Source organism: Chanodichthys erythropterus, chromosome 9, assembly GCF_024489055.1.
Source record: "Chanodichthys erythropterus isolate Z2021 chromosome 9, ASM2448905v1, whole genome shotgun sequence".
Taxonomy (NCBI): Eukaryota; Metazoa; Chordata; class Actinopteri; order Cypriniformes; family Xenocyprididae; genus Chanodichthys; species Chanodichthys erythropterus.
Window position 1 is genome coordinate 37,746,730 of NC_090229.1, and position 21,614 is coordinate 37,768,343.

Genomic DNA, 21,614 nt, shown 5'->3' on the forward strand with positions numbered 1-21,614 from the left:
CATTCACGCTAAAAACCAATGCTGCCGCTCAGTCTTTTGCCACTCAGTGGGCGTGACCGCAGTCATAACGGTCGACATATAATAAAATGTTTATTATAATATCTATGGTCATAACAGTCGACAATGACGTCAAATGCGACAAATCAGATAGTTCCACCAAATTACCTGTATTACGTAATACATGTGTGGGTTCATATTTAAAATGTACATTATAAATATTATACATTTTATGATACATATACATGTATTTTTTAATAATTTTGTAATAGCACAGGGGAGAGCCAAAATGTACACAAAAATGTAATTTTAAAAGATAATGTTTTAGACAGCGATATATTTTTGCTGTGGTCAATATCCCCCGTCAGGTGGGTCAAAAGGAAAAACAACAATACAAGCTAAATTTTAGTCAAGCTGTTAGTCTTGTTTTCATTAAATATACCTGACTATGACCTTGTTAATATGTAACTACAAACATGTTTTGTCATTTATCTTTGCAAAAAAAATATTAAATTACATTTTCATTTTTAATTGAGAATTCATTTCATCAAATGTTTCAAAAGTAACCCGACAGTCATTCATTCATTCATTCATTCATTCATTCATTTTCTTTCGCTTATCCGGGGCCGGGTCACGGGGGCAGCAGTCTAAGCAGAGACGCCCAGACTTCCCTCTCCCCAGACACTTCCTCCAGCTCTTCTGGGGGAATTCTGAGGTGTTCCCAGGCCAACCGAGAGACATAGTCCCTCTATTGTGTCCTAGGTCTTCCTCAGGACCTCCTCCCGGTGGAAAATGCCCGGAACACCTCCCCAGGGAGGCGTCCAGGAGGCATCCGGAACAGATGCCCGAGCCACCTCAGCTGGCTCCTCTCGATGTGGAGGAGCAGCGGCTCTACTCTGAGCTCCTCCCTCTCTAAGGGAGCGCCCAGCCACCCTATGGAGGAAGCTCATTTCGACCGCCTGTATCCGGGATCTTATTCTTTCGGTCATGACCCAAAGCTCATGACCATAAGTGAGAGTTGGAACGTAGATTGACCGGTAAATCGAGAGCTTCGCCTCACGGCTCAGCTCCTTCTTCACCACGACGGACCGGTACATTGACCGCATTACTTCAGAAGCTGCACCGATCCGCCTGTCAATCTCCCGTTCCGTCCTTCCCTCACTCGTGAACAAGACCCCAAGATACTTAAACTCCTCCACTTGAGGCAGGACTACTCCACCAACCTGAAGGGGGCAAGTCACCCTTTTCCGTCTGAGAACCATGGCCTTGGACTTGGAGGTGCTGATTCTCATCCCAGCCAGTTCACACTCGGCTGCAAACCGTCCCAGTGCACGCTGAAGGTCCTGGTTTGATGGAGCCAACAGGACAATATCATCTGCAAAAAGCAGTTACGAAATCTTATGGTCCCCAAACCGGACTCCCTCCGGCCCCTGGCTGCACCTAGAAATCCTGTCAATAAAAATAATGAACAGGACCGGTGACAAAGGGCAGCCCTGCCGGAGTCCAACACACACCGGGAACAGGTCTGACTTACTGCCAGCAATGCGAACCAAGCTCCTGCTCCAATCCCCCTTCTTATAAAGAGGGATTACCACCCCGGTCTGCCAGTCCAGGGGCACTGTCCCCAACCGCCACGCGATGTTGCAGAGGCGTGTCAACCAAGACAGCCCTGCAACATCCAGAGACTTAAGGTACTCAGGGCGGATCTCATCCACCCCCGGTGCCTTGCCACCGAGAAGCTTATGTACTACCTCGGTGACTTCAGCTTGGGTGATGGACGAATCCACCTCTGAGCCCTCGGCCTCTGCTTCCTCAGAGGAAGACGTGACCGTAGGGTTGAGGAGATCCTCGAAGTATTCCTTCCACCGTCCGACGATATCCCCAGTTGAGGTCAACAGCTGCCCACTTCCACTGTAAACAGTGTTGGCAGGGCACTGCTTCCCCTTTCTGAGGCGCCGGATGGTTTGCCAGAATCTCCTAGAGGACGACCGATAGTCTTTCTCCATGGCCTCACCAAACTCCTCCCAGACCCGAGTTTTTGCCTCCACAACTATCCGGGCTGCAGTCCGCTTGGCCTGCCGGTACCTGTCAGATGCCTCAGCAGGAGTCCCACAAGCCAGCCAGGCTCGATAGGGCTCCTTCTTCAGTTTGACGGCATCCCTTCGGATCCAACTCACCACCAGGTGGTGTCCACCACCGGGTTTGGGGATTGCCGCCACGACAGGCACCGGAGACCTTAAGGCCACAGTTCCGAACGGCCGCGTCAACAATGGAGACGGAGAACATTGTCCACTTGCACTCCATGTCTCCAACCTCCTTCAGGATCCGATCGAAGCTCTGCCGGAGGTGGGAGTTGAAGATCTCTCTGACAGGGGGCTCGGCCAAACGTTCCCAGTAGACCCTCACAGAACGTTTGGGTCTGCCGAATCTGTCCAGCCTCCTCCCTCGTCATCGGATCCAACTCACCACCAGGTGGTGATCAGTTGACAGCTCCGACCCTCTCTTCACCCAAGTGTCCATGAATGAAAAGAGTCTAATGAAACAACCACAAAGTCGTTCATCGATCTCCGGCCTAGGGTGTCCTGGTGCCACGTGCACTGATGGACACCCTTATGCTTGAACATGGTGTTCGTCATGGACAAGCCATGACTAGCACAAAAGTCCAATAACAGAACACCACTCGAGTTCAGATCAGGGGGGCCATTCCTCCCAATCACGCCCCTCCAGGTGTCGCTGTCATTGCCCCCTCCTCGAACCGTCACCTTAATGTGGTGGAGGGGTTTGAGTGCCCAAATGATCCTAGGAGCTATGTTGTCGGGGGCTATATGCCCCTGGTAGGGTCACCCAAGGCAAAAAGGTCCTAGGTGACAGGTCACACTAAGAACGGTTCAAAAAACCCTTATGAAAAGAACCACATCAAGGTCGGTTACGTCGCCCGGTATGGCGCAACCAGGGCCCCACCCTGGAGCCAGGCCCGGGGTTGGGGCTCGCATGCAAGCGCCTGGTGGCCGGGTCTTACCCCACGGGGCCCGGCCGGGCTCAGCCCGAAGCAGCGATTTGGGGCCGACCTCCCGTGGGCCCACCACCGCAAGGGGCCGGTGTGTGGATTGGGCGGCAGTCGAAGGCGGGGGCCTCGGCGACCCAATCCCCAGACACGGAATCTGGTGCTAGGGACATGGAATGTAACCTGACAGTACAAACTTGAATTGTTTAGAATATATATATTTTTATATTTTTTTTGGCAATGTCAATTTATTTTATGAAACATTTTTTCAACTGTATGAACAATATGAAAATTAAATTAAATCAACATAATGTAGCAGTAGGCCTAGTCATGTTTCCAATCCAGTTGTTTTTATGCATAAATTCAAAATAGGCTGTTTGGAGATGAAGAACATACTGGTGCCTTGTCCCTAGAATATTTTAGATTTCCCAGTAGAATCCCACTCCAAAGGGGGTGAACAGACATCATATACTTTTCTAAAAGTAATGTGATGAGATGGTAATATGGATTTTCATCACTATTTTGGTATTTCAATACTCTCCTTTTCTTGGTCAGATCAACACAAACTTTCCTGAAAGCTTTGGTGTATATAGAAATAGTTTTTGCTGTACTCTCATTCCCTTCTCCGAGACATAATCTTCCAAGAAGTCACTATGGTGTCTTTATTCCTGCACACTCTTGCTGGCATGTGCCATGTGTTGCAAGCAAAATCATTCAGTAGTGCCTAAAATCAGCAAGGGCATCATCAAGGAGACAATTTTGCAACCTGTACTTAATTGTCAGGTTTATGACAATAAAAGCCTGATGACGCTAAATGTGTTCAGTTTTCTGATAATATAATTAACATATTAAAGTGTGGCAATAAATTCAATGAAATAACAACAAAGATCATATTACTCATAAATATTTTTTAATTTGGCTTTTGAGTAACCATAACTCATTGGGCATACTTGTTTGTGGTGGTACCAAATGTAGTTTTTTTAGATATATTAAACTTAAACTTTTAATAAATTTCATTGATTTTGCAGCTTTAAATTGTACATTGAGTACATCATAGCTTAAGTTTTCACAGTGTTTGTGTGCAAAAACATCTTAAATATCCTCTATGTGAAAACAGAAGAGCAGCAATTAAGCTTCTTCCAGACAACTGATTCTGGTGCAAGATCTAGAACTGTAATATTAAATCTCAGTGCGGAACTTGACAGTAGTATTCTTCATCTTCTGTTTGTAGACCTCATCAAACTCTTCATTTTGTGCCACTGTGAATTGACTTTTCCAGTCTCCAACTTTACCTTTTGGAACACAAATAACAAGAAGATAATAAAATCAAGTGAAAGGAGAGAACTCAGAAGGACATCATTAGATGATTCGGCGGTTTATTAACCTTTCCGCATGAAGGGTGAGATCTTGAAGTCCATGAAAGGGACTGTGACATAGTTGGTCATGTTGTTCTGTTTCATGGCATCAAACTGAACCCCTTTGGTTATTTTCTCCCTTTCTTCAACTGAGGTGGACAAACCCAAGAAGGAGCACAAATGTTCCACCTCACGTCCAGTGTCCTGGATAAGAGAAGAAGGAAAACACACACTTTAGACACATTTTACACTTGATCAAATGGTCACTTAATGAATTGAACTTACTTCAACCAAATCCTCATAGAACAAGTACAGTAGGTTAGAATATGTCTGTTTTTTCTCCCACCATCCACTGACATGATCGTACCAAGGGCCGAACACATCTGACGGGAAATTGCTGATGTTAAAACGAAACCTCCATACCAAAGTTCTTGATTGATAATGTAGGGGTTGTAATTGAGAAATGAAATATATTTACATGTACATTCTCAGTGTTTTAATATCTATAAAATCCCTTTTAAATCATGACATTAAAATTATGGTTTGAACCCAATCTGTGATTGATTATTCTACTTACTTTTCCCTTTCATAAATTTCTCTAAGAAGTTGTTCCAATCTCTTGGTTCAGGCTGTACCTTGTTCATTCGGTCAAAATGAAAATAGGAAACGGCATTGTCCTTTGCATTACGTCCTACATACACAATCTGCAAAAAGTGAAAATAAAAAAAATAAAAATTACGACATAATAAAGGACTTGCTATGTTATATGATTATATTGTATGAATCATGCAATATTATTCAGAGATCATTATATTTTTTTCAGAACTATAGTAGAGTAATTCACTTTTATTAAAGCTGCACTGCACAATTTCTGTTCTACTAGCGGGACCATAATTCCATGCATAGTGACTATTTCCAAACAGGCTTTGCAACTATGTCCCACACCTGCCAGTATTTATATTTATGCTGTAGTATTTAAAGTGGTCTATTGGTTAAGCCTATGTTGACACTCAACAAAATAGAGCAACATTTACACTTTTCAAATTTTTAAACTCAAGTTTCAAATTAATTGCTTGTTGTCTTTGAACATTAAACTGGGAAATGATAAAGTATTTTAACATTAATTTCCTGTAGGAAATTGTTAGCTACCTCAAGATGCAAACAAGGCTCTCGTACCCCTTTTCCACTAAGGCAGTGCTGGTTCAGAGAGCCTAGTTTCAAATTATTTTTGTCTTTCGACAGCCAAAGCACCAGCTCTGAACAAGGAAATGTGGTTCATAAGTAGCGCCAAAACATTGCTTGTCTAGAGGTAAGAACCGCTTACTTCAGGGGCTGGGGCGGGTGAAACCATTTTTGAAATAGCAGCTATTTAAAGATAATAGCAGCTCGATTGTAATCTCCATCTATACAAATTGGATTCAAACTGTGTTTGGATGCCGATGTAGTTTACAAAGCCATGAGCATCAATAGTGATGCAGTATCCGCCATTGTTGATAGGAGGCTTGTTCAAGATGAATCAGAGCTGCGTGGACCAATCAGCATGTGACATCAGAGTGCCACAGGTCTGCGGGAGCGTTTGTAAAGCATGCAACATACGACTCCTTGTGCTTTTGGATCGCTCTCACGGTGCTTTGGTGTCGTGCACTGATCAGACCGATTGTGGCTCGGATGTATCTCGAACAAGCTTGGTGTGTTTGGCGCTGCCGCGGTAGCGTTGTTGTGAAAGATGAGGTGTATACAGTGACAAAAGACCTGGCTTTGTGCTGGCTCTCTAGCCTGTGGAAAGGCAAACTGGTTCTTAAGGCAGGAACACACCAAGTTGACGGTCGGTCATCGGGCAGTTTTTGTTCGTCGGCCGGCTAAATTTTCTCAGTGTGTTCCACACCGTCTGGTGAAGTTGGCCTGGTCGTCTTTTTTTCTGGCCGATTCAACATGTTGAATCAGCGTTGGAGCTCGTCGGTCCACCGGGCCATCTGATCATTCTGATTGGCTGTTCAGCTACTGTCACCTGCTGGTTTGGAAAGGCATTTCATCTTGCACAGGCGCAAAACGGACGTGCTACTTGGCCGTCAGCTGTCGACCGTTGGTTTGGTGTGTCAGGACAAATTTGGACACAGATGCTGCCAACCCCACAGTCTGCTTTCGTTGCCACTAGTTCATCGGCGTTGGCTTGGTGTTGTCACGGTTGCTGATCCGCTGTCTCATTCTGTTGTCTTGTGTGCGTGTGGTTTGTCACGTAATCTGTTCGTGTGGGCGTCGCCGCTGATTGTCTGATCAGCGGCAGCTGTTTCTCATCACCTCAGCCTACTTTATGCCCTGTCTTTCGTCTCTTGTTGTCAGATCGTTGTTTGGAGTCCCGCATGTGTTTTCCCTCGTGTTCCTCGTGAGTCTTGTCTGCGATTGGAGTTCTTCGTGTCTTCGTGTTCCTGTTCTCACGCTGCCACGCTGGATTATACTCACCACGGACTTCCACTGATCTGCACTACCACGGACCGGTTTCACCACCTCATCTCATCTGTTACACAGCCCATCGAAGTCCCTGTGATCACCTCTCTCCTGCTGCCCGCCCGTTGAGTCTTGTGTTTTCTTTGTTGGAGTGAAGCTCAATAAATGAGATTGTACTTGCATTTGCATCCGTCTTATTATTCCGTGACAGAACGATCTGACCATCATAGATGCAGCAAATTCAGCGGCGCTGACTGAATTCATCAACCACAGTATTTCACGGATGGATCAGCAGCAGGAGAGCATCTCATCCACCGGCCGTGCTGTACAAGCCCTGGTGACACAGGTGTCCGAGCTCTCTCAGCAGCTACAAGAACTACGCAATCCCACTGTGTCACCCACACCGCCGGTTCCCCCCTCACCACCGGATCGAGGAGACCATCCTGAGCCTCGACTGCCTGTCCCTCAACCATACTCGGGTGAGACGAATTTCTGCATAGCCTTTCTTAATCGTTGTTCCATGCTTTTCTCTCTTCAGCCTCACACCTCTGAGAGAGAGGAGACCAAGGTGGCATTCGTGCTCACCCTGCTCACGGGACAGGCAGCTTTATGGGGAACGGCGGTGTGGGAGAATCGGGATCCCTGCTGTTCCTCGTTCCAGGCACTCGCCGCGGAAATGAAGAGGGTCTTCGACCGTGCGGTCGCGGGCAAGGAAGCAGCTCGCCAACTCACGGAACTTAAACAAGGTCGTCGCACTGTTGCCGAGTATTCGATCGAGTTCCGCACCCTCACGGCGGAGTGCCGATGGAATGAGGAGGCGCAGTGGGACGTCTTCCTGCATGGGCTGGCTGACCGTGTCCACAAGGAGATCTACGCTTTGGACCTACCACCGGATCTCAACGGCCTCATCGAACTGGCACTACGGGCGGATTCCCTGCTCAAATGTTTAGAGCGCCTCTCCCGGCCGGACGGTGGAGCTAGTGGCTCGGAGGTTCGGACAATCGGCGTGAGAGACAAGTGTTCAGTAAGTCCCGGGCTGCTTCTCTCCCTCCGCATCGTCCCTATGACTGTGCTATAGATTTAGTGCCCGGTAAGTCTCCGCCTAAAGGCAAATTATACTCTCTTTCTGTTCCTGAGAGGGAGGCCATGGAGAAATACATTTCTGATTCTCTAGCAGCGGGGTTCATCCGTCCTTCCTCTTCTCCAGTGGGGGCGGGGTTCTTTTTTGTGGGGAAGAAGGATGGCTCCTTGCGACCTTGTATTGACTACTGGAGGCTGAATAACATCACGGTAAAGAATACCTACCCTTTGCCGTTGATGTCTTCAGCCTTCGAGAGGTTGCAGGGAGCATCCGTTTTCACAAAACTGGATTTACGTAACGCTTATCATTTGGTCCGCATCAGGAAGGGGGATGAATGGAAGACCGCCTTTAACACCCCCAGGGGGCACTTTGAATACTTGGTCATGCCCTTCGGGCTGTCCAACTCCCCGGCGGTCTTCCAAGCACTCGTCAATGACGTGTTGAGAGATATGGTTGACCAGTTCATATATGTCTACCTGGACGACATATAGATTTTTTTCTCGTCTCTCCAGGAACATGTTCAACATGTCAGGCGAGTGATTCAATGACTGCTAGAGAATGGGCTTTTTGTCAAGGCGGAGAAATGCGAGTTTCATGCACAGTCTGTTTCTTTTTTAGGGTACATTGTCTCGTCTGAGGGAGTTTGCATGGACCCTGACAAGGTTAAGGCTGTGGTGGATTGGCCAACTCCAGATTCCCGTAAGGCCCTACAGAGGTTCCTGGGGTTTGCCAATTTCTACCGGTTTATTCGCAGTTTCAGCCAACTAGCCGTGCCTCTGACCGCCTTGACCTCCCCCAGAACGGCGTTCAGGTGGTCTGACGCAGCCCAGGCTGCGTTCTCCAAACTGAAAAGCTGCTTTGTTTCGGCTCCCATTCTGATTGCCCCTGATTCCACATGTCAGTTCGTGGTGGAGGTCGATGCGTCAGAGGTGGGGGTAGGTGCAGTTCTATCTCAGCGTTCTTCCACAGGCGACAAGATGCACCCTTGCGCGTTTTATTCTCATCGCTTATCTCCAGCCGAACGCAATTACGACATTGGTAACAGAGAGTTGCTGGCAGTCAAGTTAGCGTTGGAAGAATGGCGTCATTGGTTGGAGGGTTCGGGGATACCCTTTATTGTTTGGACTGATCACAAGAACTTAGAATATATCAGATCTGCTAAAAGACTCAACTCCAGGCAGGCTGGGTGGGCACTTTTTTTTCGGACGTTTTGACTTTTCTCTCTCGTACCGCACGGGTTCAAAAAACATCAAACCCGATTCTTTGTCTCGTATTTTTGATCCATCCGAACGCCCGTCTACTCCCAAGTGTATTTTTCCCGAGACATTAGTGGTCTCCACTCTGACATGGGAGATCGAGTCGAAGGTCAAATCGGCCTTAGAAGGGGTAACGCCTCCGACCGGGTGTCCACCGAAGCGGTTATTTGTGCCGGAAGAGTTAAGGTCCAATGTGATCAAATGGGGGCTGTGGCGACCAGGGCGGGCGAGAGCCGTGAGGGAACGGCGCGAGGCCGGTGGCGCGAGTGTTAATGAGCTTCACCTGGGAGGCGCACCTTGAGTCTCTCACGGAGGAGCTCCGGGAGCATAAAAGGAGGAGCGACTACCGTGGAGGACGAGAGAGGACCAGGCCTGGACTTTATTTTATGTTTTGTTATGTTTGTGTGGCCGGCAGACGTCCGCGAGGGTCTGCCGGTATTACTTTCGTTTTGTTCTTTGTTTATTTTGAATTAAAAGTTACGTTCAATGTTCGCCGGTTCCCGCCTCCTTCTTCCCATATCTACTAACCTTGTTACATGGGCATTGTTCCAACGTGGCCTGTCATCCAGGGGTTCATCGAATCATTTCATCCCTTTGCCCAAATTACCTTCTGCTAAGGAGACAGCGGTAACTGTTGTAGATCAGGTCTTTCGGTTACATGGCCTCCCGATGGACACCACGTGACGTCTCCGACAGGGGTCCCCAATTTGTGTCCAAATTTTGGCAAGAATTTTGTAAGTTGCTGGGGGCGACGGTCAGTGTTTCCTCTGGGTTTCATCCTCAGAGCAATGGTCAAACCGAGAGAGCCAACCAAGATCTGGAAAGAGCGTTGCGATGTTTGGTCTCCAAGAATCCTTCCTCCTGGAGCCAGCAACTCTCTATGATTGAGTACGCACATAATTCGTTACCAGTGTCTTCTACGGGCCTCTCGCCGTTCGAATGTAGTTTAGGTAACCAGCCACCTATTTTTCCCAGTATGGAATCCGAAGTCGCGGTCCCCTCCGCTCACGCTTTTGTCCAGAGGTGCTGCCGCACCTGGAATAGAGCCTGCGAGACTCTACTCCGGGTGGGGACGTGCACCAAGGCTAAGACCGATTGCCACTGGTCGAGGCCTCCCAGGTGTGTTCCTGCCTTTAGAAGGCTTGTCAGTTGAACCAACTGGCAATAGCACTAGCTCTGAACTAGCACCCGGTTCGTACTGGTGGAAAAGGGGTATGAGTGATAATTGATCACATTTATAGAAAAGGCAGTTTCAAAAGCTTATCCTTTAAATATAAATAAGCAAACAGTGAAGTCAATATCAAAATAGAATATCAGACTTCAAATTCGATTACATTTTATCATCACACAATCAAAAGGATCCGCAGTACTTTACCCTTGAGTTCTGCTCCCAGAAGGACTTTGGTATAAGCTGAACAGGTAAATGAGTTTTGACGATACGAGGAGAGGTGGGCAGATGCTCAGCCATTTCTATCCCTGTAACTGATAATTAGAATGTTGTGTAAAGCATCCCTTTTCTAGCTTTACAAATTTTGCCTTACAAAAAAGGCAAAAGTTCTGAAAATTAATAAAAAATGTAAAAAAAAAAAAAAAAAACTGGAATAACATGGTTGGAAAAGTCATCAGTTCCCTGATTTAATACTTCATAGAGCCACCTTTGCTTTAATTACAGCCATTAATCTCTTTAGATACGTCTGTACTAGGTTTTGCACACTAAAGCCCTATTCGGATGGGATTAGTTTTACATGGGGAGGTGGGGGTAAAGTAATTATTACCAGAGCTTCTCAGTGATTCTCAAGTCCCGTCCGAATGAGCCATCTAATCATCACGGACAATGTCAGTAAAGATTACGGCGACTTTTACCTTCTGTAAAAAGGTCTGGAAAAATTACCTCAGGTAATACTAATCACGTTCGAATAGACCCGCTGTAAATATGTACAGTCATTTCCTGTTTAAAAGTAGCATTCTGTGCATTTTTCAAGCATGGAAGCACTTTAAGAAACATTCATTTGTGTTGTAGGTGGTGGGACAAGTCTGTGGCAAACCTCAAGTATTTTCCACATACCATTAAGAGCATAAAGAAGTTCGAAGCAATTGTCAGAGGCACAAAACTTTAGCTAAGTGACTATTACCATCACAGTCCAATCAGAATTTAATTAATAAATTGTTTGACTGGACCTAACTGTTTTATATATATATATATATATATATATATATATATATATATATATATATATATATAGATTTGGTTTGCGCACATGGTATCAGAAAGTTAACTTGATCTGTAAGTCACTGACCTCTTGAAAACTCTTGAAAGCATGCTTCCAGGCATGGGATTCGTGTATAGATTGGCTTGGAAGTCTGACGCTCTAGATCATCCTTACCAAAATACAGAAGGTCCAGTATATAAGAAATCCATGTGCTACCTAGCAAAATAATGGAAAGGAAATTTTAAAATGCATTTTTGAAAGGTCAGTTTAGAAAGACAATACATGGTCCTGTTTCATAGTGGGTTAGTAATGGTTAACTTAGCAGTATGCAATTAAGGATGTACTCAGACTAGGTGCTCTGAACTATGCCCAAGCGCGTTTGACCCCTAAAGCCTAAAGAAGAGGTGGGCCAGAACGCGGTTCGGTTGGGCTCGAGCGCGGTTTGCATGCGGTGTGAGCGCTAACCGTGCCGGAGCACAGAACAGCTACTACTTTTGTGTGCGCTACTCTTATCATTACGAATGCAAACATCTTTATTACTACTTTGATAGTACACTTTTCAATTCATGTAATTAATTCCAGTTTATTTGGGTTTACAACAGGTCTTATTGATGAATTTTAGTTTGTGAGTAAAGCCGCAAATTCCTCCATTAACATCAGCTGCCTTCATGATAATCCTCTGATACGTGCTTTTGAAAATTGCTGCGTGGCATAAATCATAATTAGCCTACGTATTAGGCAGTATCTTAGCGAAAGTGCATTTCTTCCTGTTTTCTTTCATTCAAAAAGTTGCATCGCATATAAAGTAAGCATGCTCCGGCCTGGAATGTTAGTTGCAGTGTGAGTGCAGGCCACCGGGGGAGTGGGGAGGGGCGACAATCGCCCTCGGGCTCGGTTCAAGGCAACCATGCCTAGTTTGAGTACACCTTAAGAGTCAAGTCAGCATGTTTGCAAATTTAATTAAACAAAAACTTCATGCAGTAGTCTCACCTGCTTTGGGATAAGTGGCAATAAGAATGTCATCAGGTCTTGCTTGAAAGTTTTTCACCTTTTCCCAGTTGTCAGTGAAAAAGTGAGTCATGGAAATACCCTCAAAATCAAACATCTCTGGCCGACTGTGTAGTTTCAGCTGCAGTATAGAAAAGTTTCAGTTTAATGCTGAAGTCTCACTGCACTGAACAATCATTATAGATTCATCACTGACAGTAAACAAACATTGTCAAATACTGTTAACAGAAACATTTGCATTACTGGTGACAATATTATTTCAACTATGTAGAGAGTATGTACATACTGTAGTGTATTCACTTTTAGGAATATATTTTTATTTAATGCAAAACATATAATGTTGAATATTGGTAAGGGTATTCCACAGAAAAGCCATAATAATTGGAGAAATATGTGTGGTCTACTTTGTCACAGCGCACCTGCAATTATGTATCAAGATCTCACAATTGTTCTTTAAAAAGTACGATACATTAATGTTTCTGAATTTTAATTTACTATATAACTTGCCAATCCTCATTCCTAACTGTTCACATCTTTAACTGGTATTAAACATTCATTATATTATATCATAGATATTCATTTTTATACTATTGTAAAACACTTCAAAGAGAATTATTTACTCACTGAAGGCATGTCAGGGATTTCCATTATGACGAAAAAGTGTTTTAATTTTCTGTCTTTTCATCCACTGTCCTGGAATGTTTCTGGTAGCTCTCCTGTGTTCCTCAAAATGCAAAAAGGACTTCAGATTATTGCTATTCAGTGCTGTCTCTATATATAAAAAAAAAGCCCCACCCTTTTTTCTTTCTGAGTGCTTTTCACTCCGCTGTAAAACATTACACATGTTCAAACTGCCTTCCCCAAATGAATGTTCCTGAGGGAGGGAAAAACCATGTGTCTTTAGCATTCCAGAAGAGATCTCAACATTGCCCCAAACCCTGTTTGGTCATTTTGTTGATTATTTTTTAACTGTGTCAGGAGCTATTATGTTACTATAACTTGATGTTGATTTACCTGTGATTAAAACTGGATTGGTTTGTCAGTGTACATTTTGTCTTTACTGAGGGAACATCTTGAATGCTGTGGTAACACTGTGTTCTTATGACAGGGATGTCTAATCCTGCTCCTGGTGGGTCAATGTCTTGCCTTAAACACACTTGCCTGGAAGTTTCTAGCGAAGCCTGCAAGGTTAGCAAAAAAAAAAAAAAAAGCATAATGCTTCAGTACAGGGAAGGAGACCAGAGTTTTTTGTTTCTTTGTTTTTTTTGAGAATGGATGTCAATGGAGGACAGGCTTCAGTATGCTGAATAAATGTTTTGGTTACGATAACCCTGGTTCCCTGAGAAGGGAATGAGACGCTGCATCTGAGGATGACGCTGTGGAAGGGGTTTCCAAACTCAATCCTGGAGGGCCACTGTCCTTCAAAGTTTAGCTCCAACTTGCCTCAACACACCTTGCTGGAAGGAACCTATTCCATAGCAACAACATATTCCATAGCAACAACAAAAATATATCTTGACACCATGTAATGGTTAATTTTGGAAAAACACAGTTATTTTGAGCATATGATTATATAAAATACTTAATATAAATTTGAATTAGGTAGGAATTTAAAAATCACAAAATAAACATTCATCAATAAGTACTTTTTACTTAAGTAGATTAAAAAGCAAGTACTTTTGTACTTTTACTCAAGTAAAATTGAAAAGTACTTCATACTTTTACTGGAGTAATATTTTATTAAACATATATGTACTTATACTCAAGTTCTTGATTTACATCCACCACTGCCACTACACAGTACCATATAGAAATTTATAATATAAATATCTCTAATGCATATATACTAATTTTACATTAGGTATTTCATATGTGGTCTAAAACTATAAACATCCATATCAAATCCTATATAATCAAATGCTGAACGTTTGCATATATTTTGTTTAAATAAACTTGCATATTGTATATAAATGTAATAAAACATATGCTTAATATGCTTTTACTGAGTGCACTGCTCGTTGGAATGTGTTAGGTGGATTGTCATGCGGGCATTTTCGCAGCCTCTTTTTGCTGCTGTCGAAGTCCCTGTCTGCCCCAAATGGCAAGACGGATATTCAGAGTGGCCCCTCAAGGCCACTTCCTGAGTGTACTTCTGTTTCACACATTGCTACTATCATACTGTAGGCCCCCCTTCGGCCTCCATGAGGATGTGACCATTGCATGTTCCACCTGTTAGGTGAGCTTTGTACTTCCCTTTTGGGGTTATGTACGTAATAGTGCTTAGCTCCCTAAGCTGATCATGGTGGTAGGCCTTAATCAGGCCTCCTCCTTAGATTCAGCCCTAGGCTTGTTTGTGCTATCCTGTAGAAACAGGTGTTTAGTGCACAGCCTCCTCAGTGCGTTAATTAAGCACTGAGTAGTAGGGGTGGTGAAAAAAATCGATTATTGATTAATCGCGAGTATGTTATGGACGAGTATGAATCGATTATTAAATTTTCAAAAATCGATTTTTTATTTATTTATTTATTTATTTTTTTGCATTATTTTATTTTGTAAAAAATGTTATACCGGGAGTTGAACGTCACAAACGCGCCCAGTTCCAGTTAGCAAGCGCGTGTAACGGCAGCCAGAGCAGGTGTGTAAAATGGAAGAACCAGGAACGAGCAACCAACCGATCCACCCAGCCAGGGGCGGACTGGCCATCTGTGTGATCTGGAGAATCACAGAACGGCCGGTACTCCAGGACGGCCGGCGGGCCACCACCCACCGCCACGCACGCAGTCATCATCTGTTTTTTTCCCCCACTAATCTGTTTCACACTCCAGTACTGTAGGGGGCAGCAATGCACCTTTAAGTTGGATGCCAGCTGCACTGGCTGTGGCCGCCAAGTAAGCAGCAAAGACGTTAGATCAGTGGTCTCAAACTGCCGGCCCGCAACTGATCTAAATTATTCTTATTCTTATTCTCTAGTTGCTACCTGTCTGATATGCAAAGAAAAAGTCGCCGTTCTAAGGGGCATTCACATATCGCGTCCGCGCCGCATTCTCCTTTCCAATGCGCTTTCGCTCCAGTGGCGTCTGTCGTTGCTATGCAACCATGAGCCGCGCTCTCAATCGCTTCTATTATGAGCGCGCCTGCCTAAATTACAGTAAAAGCACTTGACTTTAAGTCACAAGCGCCGATTTAAACCACCGAAACTTTTTCTTTACCTTGACATGTTTCGACTGCAACCTGCAGTCTTCCTCCACCTGAACACATTGTCTTTCTAAAAGAAAATTGTCCAATTTCTACAGTATGTTGGTTCTGATCTACTTCCTAAAGGAAATAAGCCTTTCATTTATTTGTTATTGTTTAGTTCAACTTGATGAGTCACAACACAATGTGATGTATTCATTTCTGTGTTCTACAGAACATAAGCTACATACAAATAATTCTGAAGTTATAACTACAAGACACAGAAAGTGCTTTGAGTTGTTGTTACTCAATGAAAGAGTTAAGTAATTCAGTAGCTGACTTTTTTTTTTAATACTGCAATCACTTTGTAGTGTATTTTCGTTTACTGTTGTGAAATGGAAAATCAATAATCGCTAATCGAGAATCGTTAATGTTGGGGAAAAAATTTAATATGCCAATATCTGCTTCAAGCTATGCAAAACACCTCTCTGAGCTCAACAGACATAGTGTCTGCTGAAATCCAGGGGGGTAACTGTGAGACACCCAAACTGAGAGCTTTCTCAAACCTAGGGTATCGGATAATTTAAATAAGTTCAAAGACAGAAGGGGGACCATTGTGTTTCCTGCTTGTTAATTAAATTAGTTCTAAAGACAGAAGGGGAAGCCATTTGTGTATGTGTATTGTCACTTTCACCCTGTATGGAAAAGTACTGAGAAGAGTTGCTCAAACATTGGGGGTATAAATGTTTGTGGGTTCTCTTGTGTCCTTAGTTCACACTCGGGGCAGACATTGTATGGTTGTGTCGACTGTGGACTCTTTCTTGCAAGAAATAAAATCTTTATAAAGTGAATTCTCCTAAGGTTTGTCTCTTACTAGTGATGTCAGCTAATTCATTTTTGCCGCAACAATTTTGGTGTCAGAAGTGGGATTCCTTGGACGGACCTTCTGGACCTGGAGAGCACCGGTGACCTGCAATCCTGACCCAAGTCAGCCCTAACCCCGTTTAGATTCAGGGACGAGGGGCCGATGCTGTGTAGGTCTGGGAGGACGACCACTGGAATCAAGAGAAAAGAACCCGAGACGGCAACGGGAGCTTCTGGTAAGAGACAAACTTGGAAAATTCAGGGGGAGATTTTTTTTTTTTTTTTCTAAATAGAATTTGGTTAAATTGAAAATTGAATTGATAGGGATAAACCATAAGGGGAGTCTGAATCTGTGGCAAATGCAGCGTGAACTGATGTTTTTTACAAGGTAAAAAAAAAAAAAAAAAAAAAAAAAAAAAAAACTGAAATCACGTGGGCGAATAAGAGGGACTGAGTTGTGTGCGGTCCGGGGACTAGAGGGACTGAGTTGTGTGCGGTCCGGGGACTGAGTTGTGTGCAGTCCCGAATAGGGCGCTATTGAGAGCGTCCGCCCAGCTGATCTTGGGTGAAGAGATCAGATCTGTACGGAGACGTCCAACAGATTAATAGCGCGCGCGCGAAAAGCCACAGAGTCAGACTACCAATATGGGGAAATCCCAAAGCAAGCTAGCTGAATATGAGACACCGGTATTTTGTCAAATGAGAAAATTATATGGCCAAAGATGCATGCAAGATATAGAAAAGTTGATCAAATATCATGATTTCCCAAAAGAAGGAACACTTAGTAGTACAAGGTTGAAAACGGTAAAATTGTCGATCGAAGAAGGGAGTGACATAACGAAGGGTTGTGCCAAAAAAAACATGTATGTGGGAAATGTGAGAAAACAATTAATTGCTGGGTGGAAGAGGCAGATAATAGGGAAAGAAGAATGTTGAAAAAAGAAAAGAAAAATGAAGAAAAGGCGACTGCGCCTCCACAGAATGAGATTACTATTACTAACACATCTTATGCTTGTGCTTTTCCACATGAAACACCGCCGAGCTACACAATTTATCCCAATGCGGAGCTCCAAGGCCTAAAAGTGACCCCGACCTCGACTGCTCTCCGTTTCCACCGAACCAACCAATTCTACCAGCCAAACCAACTCCAGCTCCCCAGCAGAGAGACGGGGGAGCACGCGCCGCTGAGATGAGAGAAGAGAGAGCGCGCACAGCTGAACGGTCAACAGAAGGAGGAGCATGCGCAGCCGAGCCAACAGCAGAGGGGGCGCACGCAGCTGAAAGCTTCCGGGGCAAAGAAACACTGCCGTCCGGAAGGAGAAAGAGACTAGTGATCCGGAAGACAAAGCAAAGAAAGAAAGGTGCGCAATCATATGTTTTACGTTCCAACACACATGCACGAGCCAGAATGCTGGAGTCAGACGGGGACTTCGATCTGAATCCTGATACCCTCACAGAGAGCGACGAGGAAGAGGAAGAGGAAGAGGAAGATTTTGAGATCCAGAGTCCGAAGAAAACAAAGAACTGGGACAGAACTGCGAAGGAAGAGCGGGTGAGCATCACAGCACCCATGGTGGAAGTTATGGGAACAAATTCAATAGAATTAGTATACCGCCCTTGGAATTTAACCGACATGAAAGAGGCGATGGCCCACCTGCCGAATCCCGACGACGCAGGGGACCGTTTCGCCACCGAACTAATGACATTCTGCCAAGAGTTCAGCCTGACGCTAAATGAACTGAAAAGAATCATGATGGCAAAGCTGGGAGGAATGAACTGGCACAAGATCAGCGCAGAATTACCAGCAGCAGATCACAGACGAAGTCACGTTAACTGGTATCATGCTTCAAACGACGGATATCGAGCAGCTGTGGACTGACTGAGACTGTGAGGAGAGCATTTCCAGCGCGCATTGACATGTCCAGAGTGAGCCACTGCCGTCAAGAACCAGGTGAGAGCGTTCAAGTTTATTATGAGCGACTCTACAGTGTGTTTTGCAAGCACAGCGGGTTAAAGGAACCAGCAGATCGTGGCGACAGACCAACCACGTGGGAAAGTTGTTTGGCGAATAGTCTTTTGAATGGACTGAGACCTGAGATTTCCCAAGCCGTGAAACACAGCTATATTGAATGGACTGAAGGACGAGTAAGCACCATCATGAAACATGCCTTGCATGCGGAAGATGAGCTGAGGGCAAAGAAGGAAAGGTCAAGAATAAAAGAATTGCAGTTGGCAGCCGTGCAAAGACCGCAAAGATTCAGCGGGAACATATGGGGACACAATTCAGATAAAAATGGCTGTTATCTGTGCGGAGCTGATGACCACATTGTTCGTGAGTGCACGAGATGCAAGAAGTGCAAAATGGATGGACATTGGGCAATAAACTGCCCTGAACTGCGAAAGGCTGACTGAGGAAAAAGGATGCGGAGAGCAGGAGGAGATCGGGTGGACCACGGCCAAGGATGCAAAAAAACGCCGTAAAGGGAAGTACACATTTACTAATATCAAACACACACACAAACGCACCCACACCTGAACACATGCACTGATAATGCAATGAAAAAAAAAAAGAAAAAAAAAAGAAAGAAAAGCTTGCACCTCTTTGTGTGTTTCTGAAACAAACAGAGAAGATTTTGACAAATGTTTGATTATGTATAGCAGTAAGGGATTTTTAAACATGCCTGAATATCCCCTGCTAGTTGAAGGGACAATGATTTCATTTTTGGTAGACTCAGGGGCGACCCGATCTGTTTTGCGATCATGTGACTTGCCACGTGAACCAGCGCTAACAAACAAAACGCATGGTTCTTTGTCTGTATCAGGACATTATATAACAGAACTGTTCACTGTGCCACTAAAGTGTGAGACGGAAGGGGGCCACATGCTGAAGCATGCATTTTTTAACTTCAAAAACATGCCCAGTACCCGTTCTGGACCAAGATTTAATGTGCAAATTAAATTTGGTAATGGTTGCAGATCCCTCGGGCATTGTAGTGAGAGAGGGTGAGCAAATGTATTTGAAAACAGAACCAAAAAATGGGTTTACAAATGGCACATAACCAAAACTGAGTGGCCAAAAACAATCTGTGAATTGGGGAAAAATAGAACGCTGTCATTTGGTACAGATTTTATGATGCCTGACAATTTGCATTGCACGTCACATCGCAACAGAACGAGATACTATGGAGGAAAAAAAAAAAAAAAAAAAATGGGTTAATGTCTTCTGTTCTTTTGCAGCTACATGGAGACAGAATGCGACCAGTGGGTTATTTCTCTGGCAAATTAGATCCAGTAGCAGCAGGCCTGCCGCACTGTCTGAGGGTCGTGGCAGCTGCTGAACAGGCTGTGATGGCCTCTAGAGAATTTGTGGGGTATTCTGACATGACATTAATGGTTTCGCATGCCGTTTCCATGATTTTGCAGAAACAGAAGACATCACATTTGTCAACAGCACGATGGCTGAGGTATCACACAATTTTGCTGGATATGCCAAACATCACGGTCAAGCGTTGCACAGTGCTGAATCCTGCCACTCTCTTTCTAAAAGAGGAGGATGGGGAGGAACATCATTGCTGTTTGACTGCACTCAAACAGATATGTACCCCGCGCCCTGACATTTCGGACACACTGCTCGAAAACAGTGAGCATATCCTGTTTGTGGATGGCTCTGCGTTCAGAGATCCACAGACAGGCCTGAACAAAGTTGGTTACGCAGTGACCACTGAATTCGAAACATTGACATCTGGCACATTGCCATCAAATTTTTTTTAGCTCAAGCGGCGGAGCTCGTAGCCCTAGCAGAAGCATGCTAGCTTATGGAGGGTAAAAGTGTAACGATTTACACAGATTCACGATACGCGTTCGGGGTTGAGAATGATTTTGGGGCTTTATGGAAACATACAACATTTTTTTTATTTTTTTTTTTTTAAATCTGATGGCCGGCCAATTCTAAATTATTCTCTTGTGTCTACTCTTCTAGACACAATTCTCTTGCCAAAACAACTTGTTATATGTAAATGCGCAGCGCATATTAATAACAAAGATTTCATTTCAACAGAAAAAACAAGAGCAGATACGGCTGCGAAGGCCGCGGCAGCACAGCAGTCAAAGGAACCAGAATGTATTTTATTATCTGAAACTAACACAAATGCTTTGACTTCCTTACAGAGTATGCAGGCGTTTGCTACAGTAGCGGAGAAGAACCTGTGGAGACGTTGTGGCTGCAAACTTGAGAATGATGTGTGGATGAGCGTGGATGGCAAGCCTTGTTTACCCCGACATTTTTTTTTTCTCTCATTATGCTAAATGCTTCCATGGGCGAGACCATGGAGGCAAAGGGGCTATGGTAGGGCAGATGAAAGACATGTTGTTCACAAAGGGTTTTATTGTGTTAATGTACATGAGAATGAGAAAAAGAACCAGAGTAAATCTAAGCCCATTTGAAATTGTTTTGGACGACCACACTTTATGGGAATGGAAGGGGGTAAACAACAGTTGCCATCCACAGATTTGTGTGAGCACAATATGTTGAATTACCACAAAGAAAAGTCTTCTCTGTTGTCTAATGTCTGTGTGTAGGTGAAAGATGCTCAGGGCAAACCGGCTGAGACCCCCTTGCACAACATCAAGCCGAGAGATTACATGGTGATAAGGGACCTGAGGAGGAAAAGCTGGAAGGCGAAAAAGTGGCTTGGGCCTTTTTTGTCGTGCTTCTGACAACACACCGCCGTCAAGGTAGCTGAGAGAGCGACGTGGGTGCATGCGAGCCATTGCAGAAAGGTCCCACCAGTGATCGGGGAGGAGGAGCCGAGAGGTGAGGAGCAGGAGGCACACGTCTGTGCAGGCAGAGATCAAATATAGACATCGTTTGCCACTATCATCTCAGGAGCAGAGACAATGGCACAACGTGGTGCTGAGCCAAATAAAGTAAAAAAAAAAAAAATCACATCAAAGAATAATCTTCCTCACACGTTCTGGACGTACAACTGTGCGATCCATTTAGCCAACTGTAAAGAATGGAGCAAGTGAGACCGTGGCACCGGTTTCGAGTGCCCGGAACGTGTGGCATGAAGCAGCATTCGAACCTGAATTCCCAGCTGGGATGGAACGGCGTAGATGGGAAATGAAGGAGCAGGAAAAGGGGGAACAAAACCGGAAGTGGACGAGGCAATGACAAAATGCCAAGGGAACAAGGCCTGCACTCTGGCACTGCTGCAGAAA

General features: G+C 44.5%; 1 protein-coding gene across 1 annotated transcript; it reads right to left on the minus strand.

Moving 5' to 3' along the window:
* Nucleotides 1–3,926: 3,926 nt before the first annotated feature.
* On the minus strand, nucleotides 3,927–13,119 carry LOC137026691 (cytosolic sulfotransferase 3-like). Its single transcript, XM_067394116.1, has 8 exons — nucleotides 12,981–13,119; nucleotides 12,339–12,477; nucleotides 11,436–11,564; nucleotides 10,514–10,620; nucleotides 4,934–5,060; nucleotides 4,642–4,739; nucleotides 4,386–4,560; nucleotides 3,927–4,293 (listed from the first exon to the last, which is right to left on the minus strand). The coding sequence occupies exons 1-8, from the start codon at nucleotides 13,002–13,004 to the stop codon at nucleotides 4,181–4,183; spliced, it is 912 nt and encodes a 303-aa protein (XP_067250217.1). The 5' UTR covers nucleotides 13,005–13,119; the 3' UTR covers nucleotides 3,927–4,180.
* Nucleotides 13,120–21,614: the final 8,495 nt, after the last annotated feature.

Coding starts and splice junctions, on each gene's coding strand:
- LOC137026691 (XM_067394116.1), bottom strand. CDS start 13,004: ATGGAAATCCCTGACATGCCTTCA. Junction 12,478..12,980: donor AAATCCCTGACATGCCTTCA/GTGAGTAAATAA, acceptor TCTATACTGCAG/CTGAAACTACACAGTCGGCC. Junction 4,294..4,385: donor CTCACCCTTCATGCGGAAAG/GTTAATAAACCG, acceptor GTGTTCCAAAAG/GTAAAGTTGGAGACTGGAAA.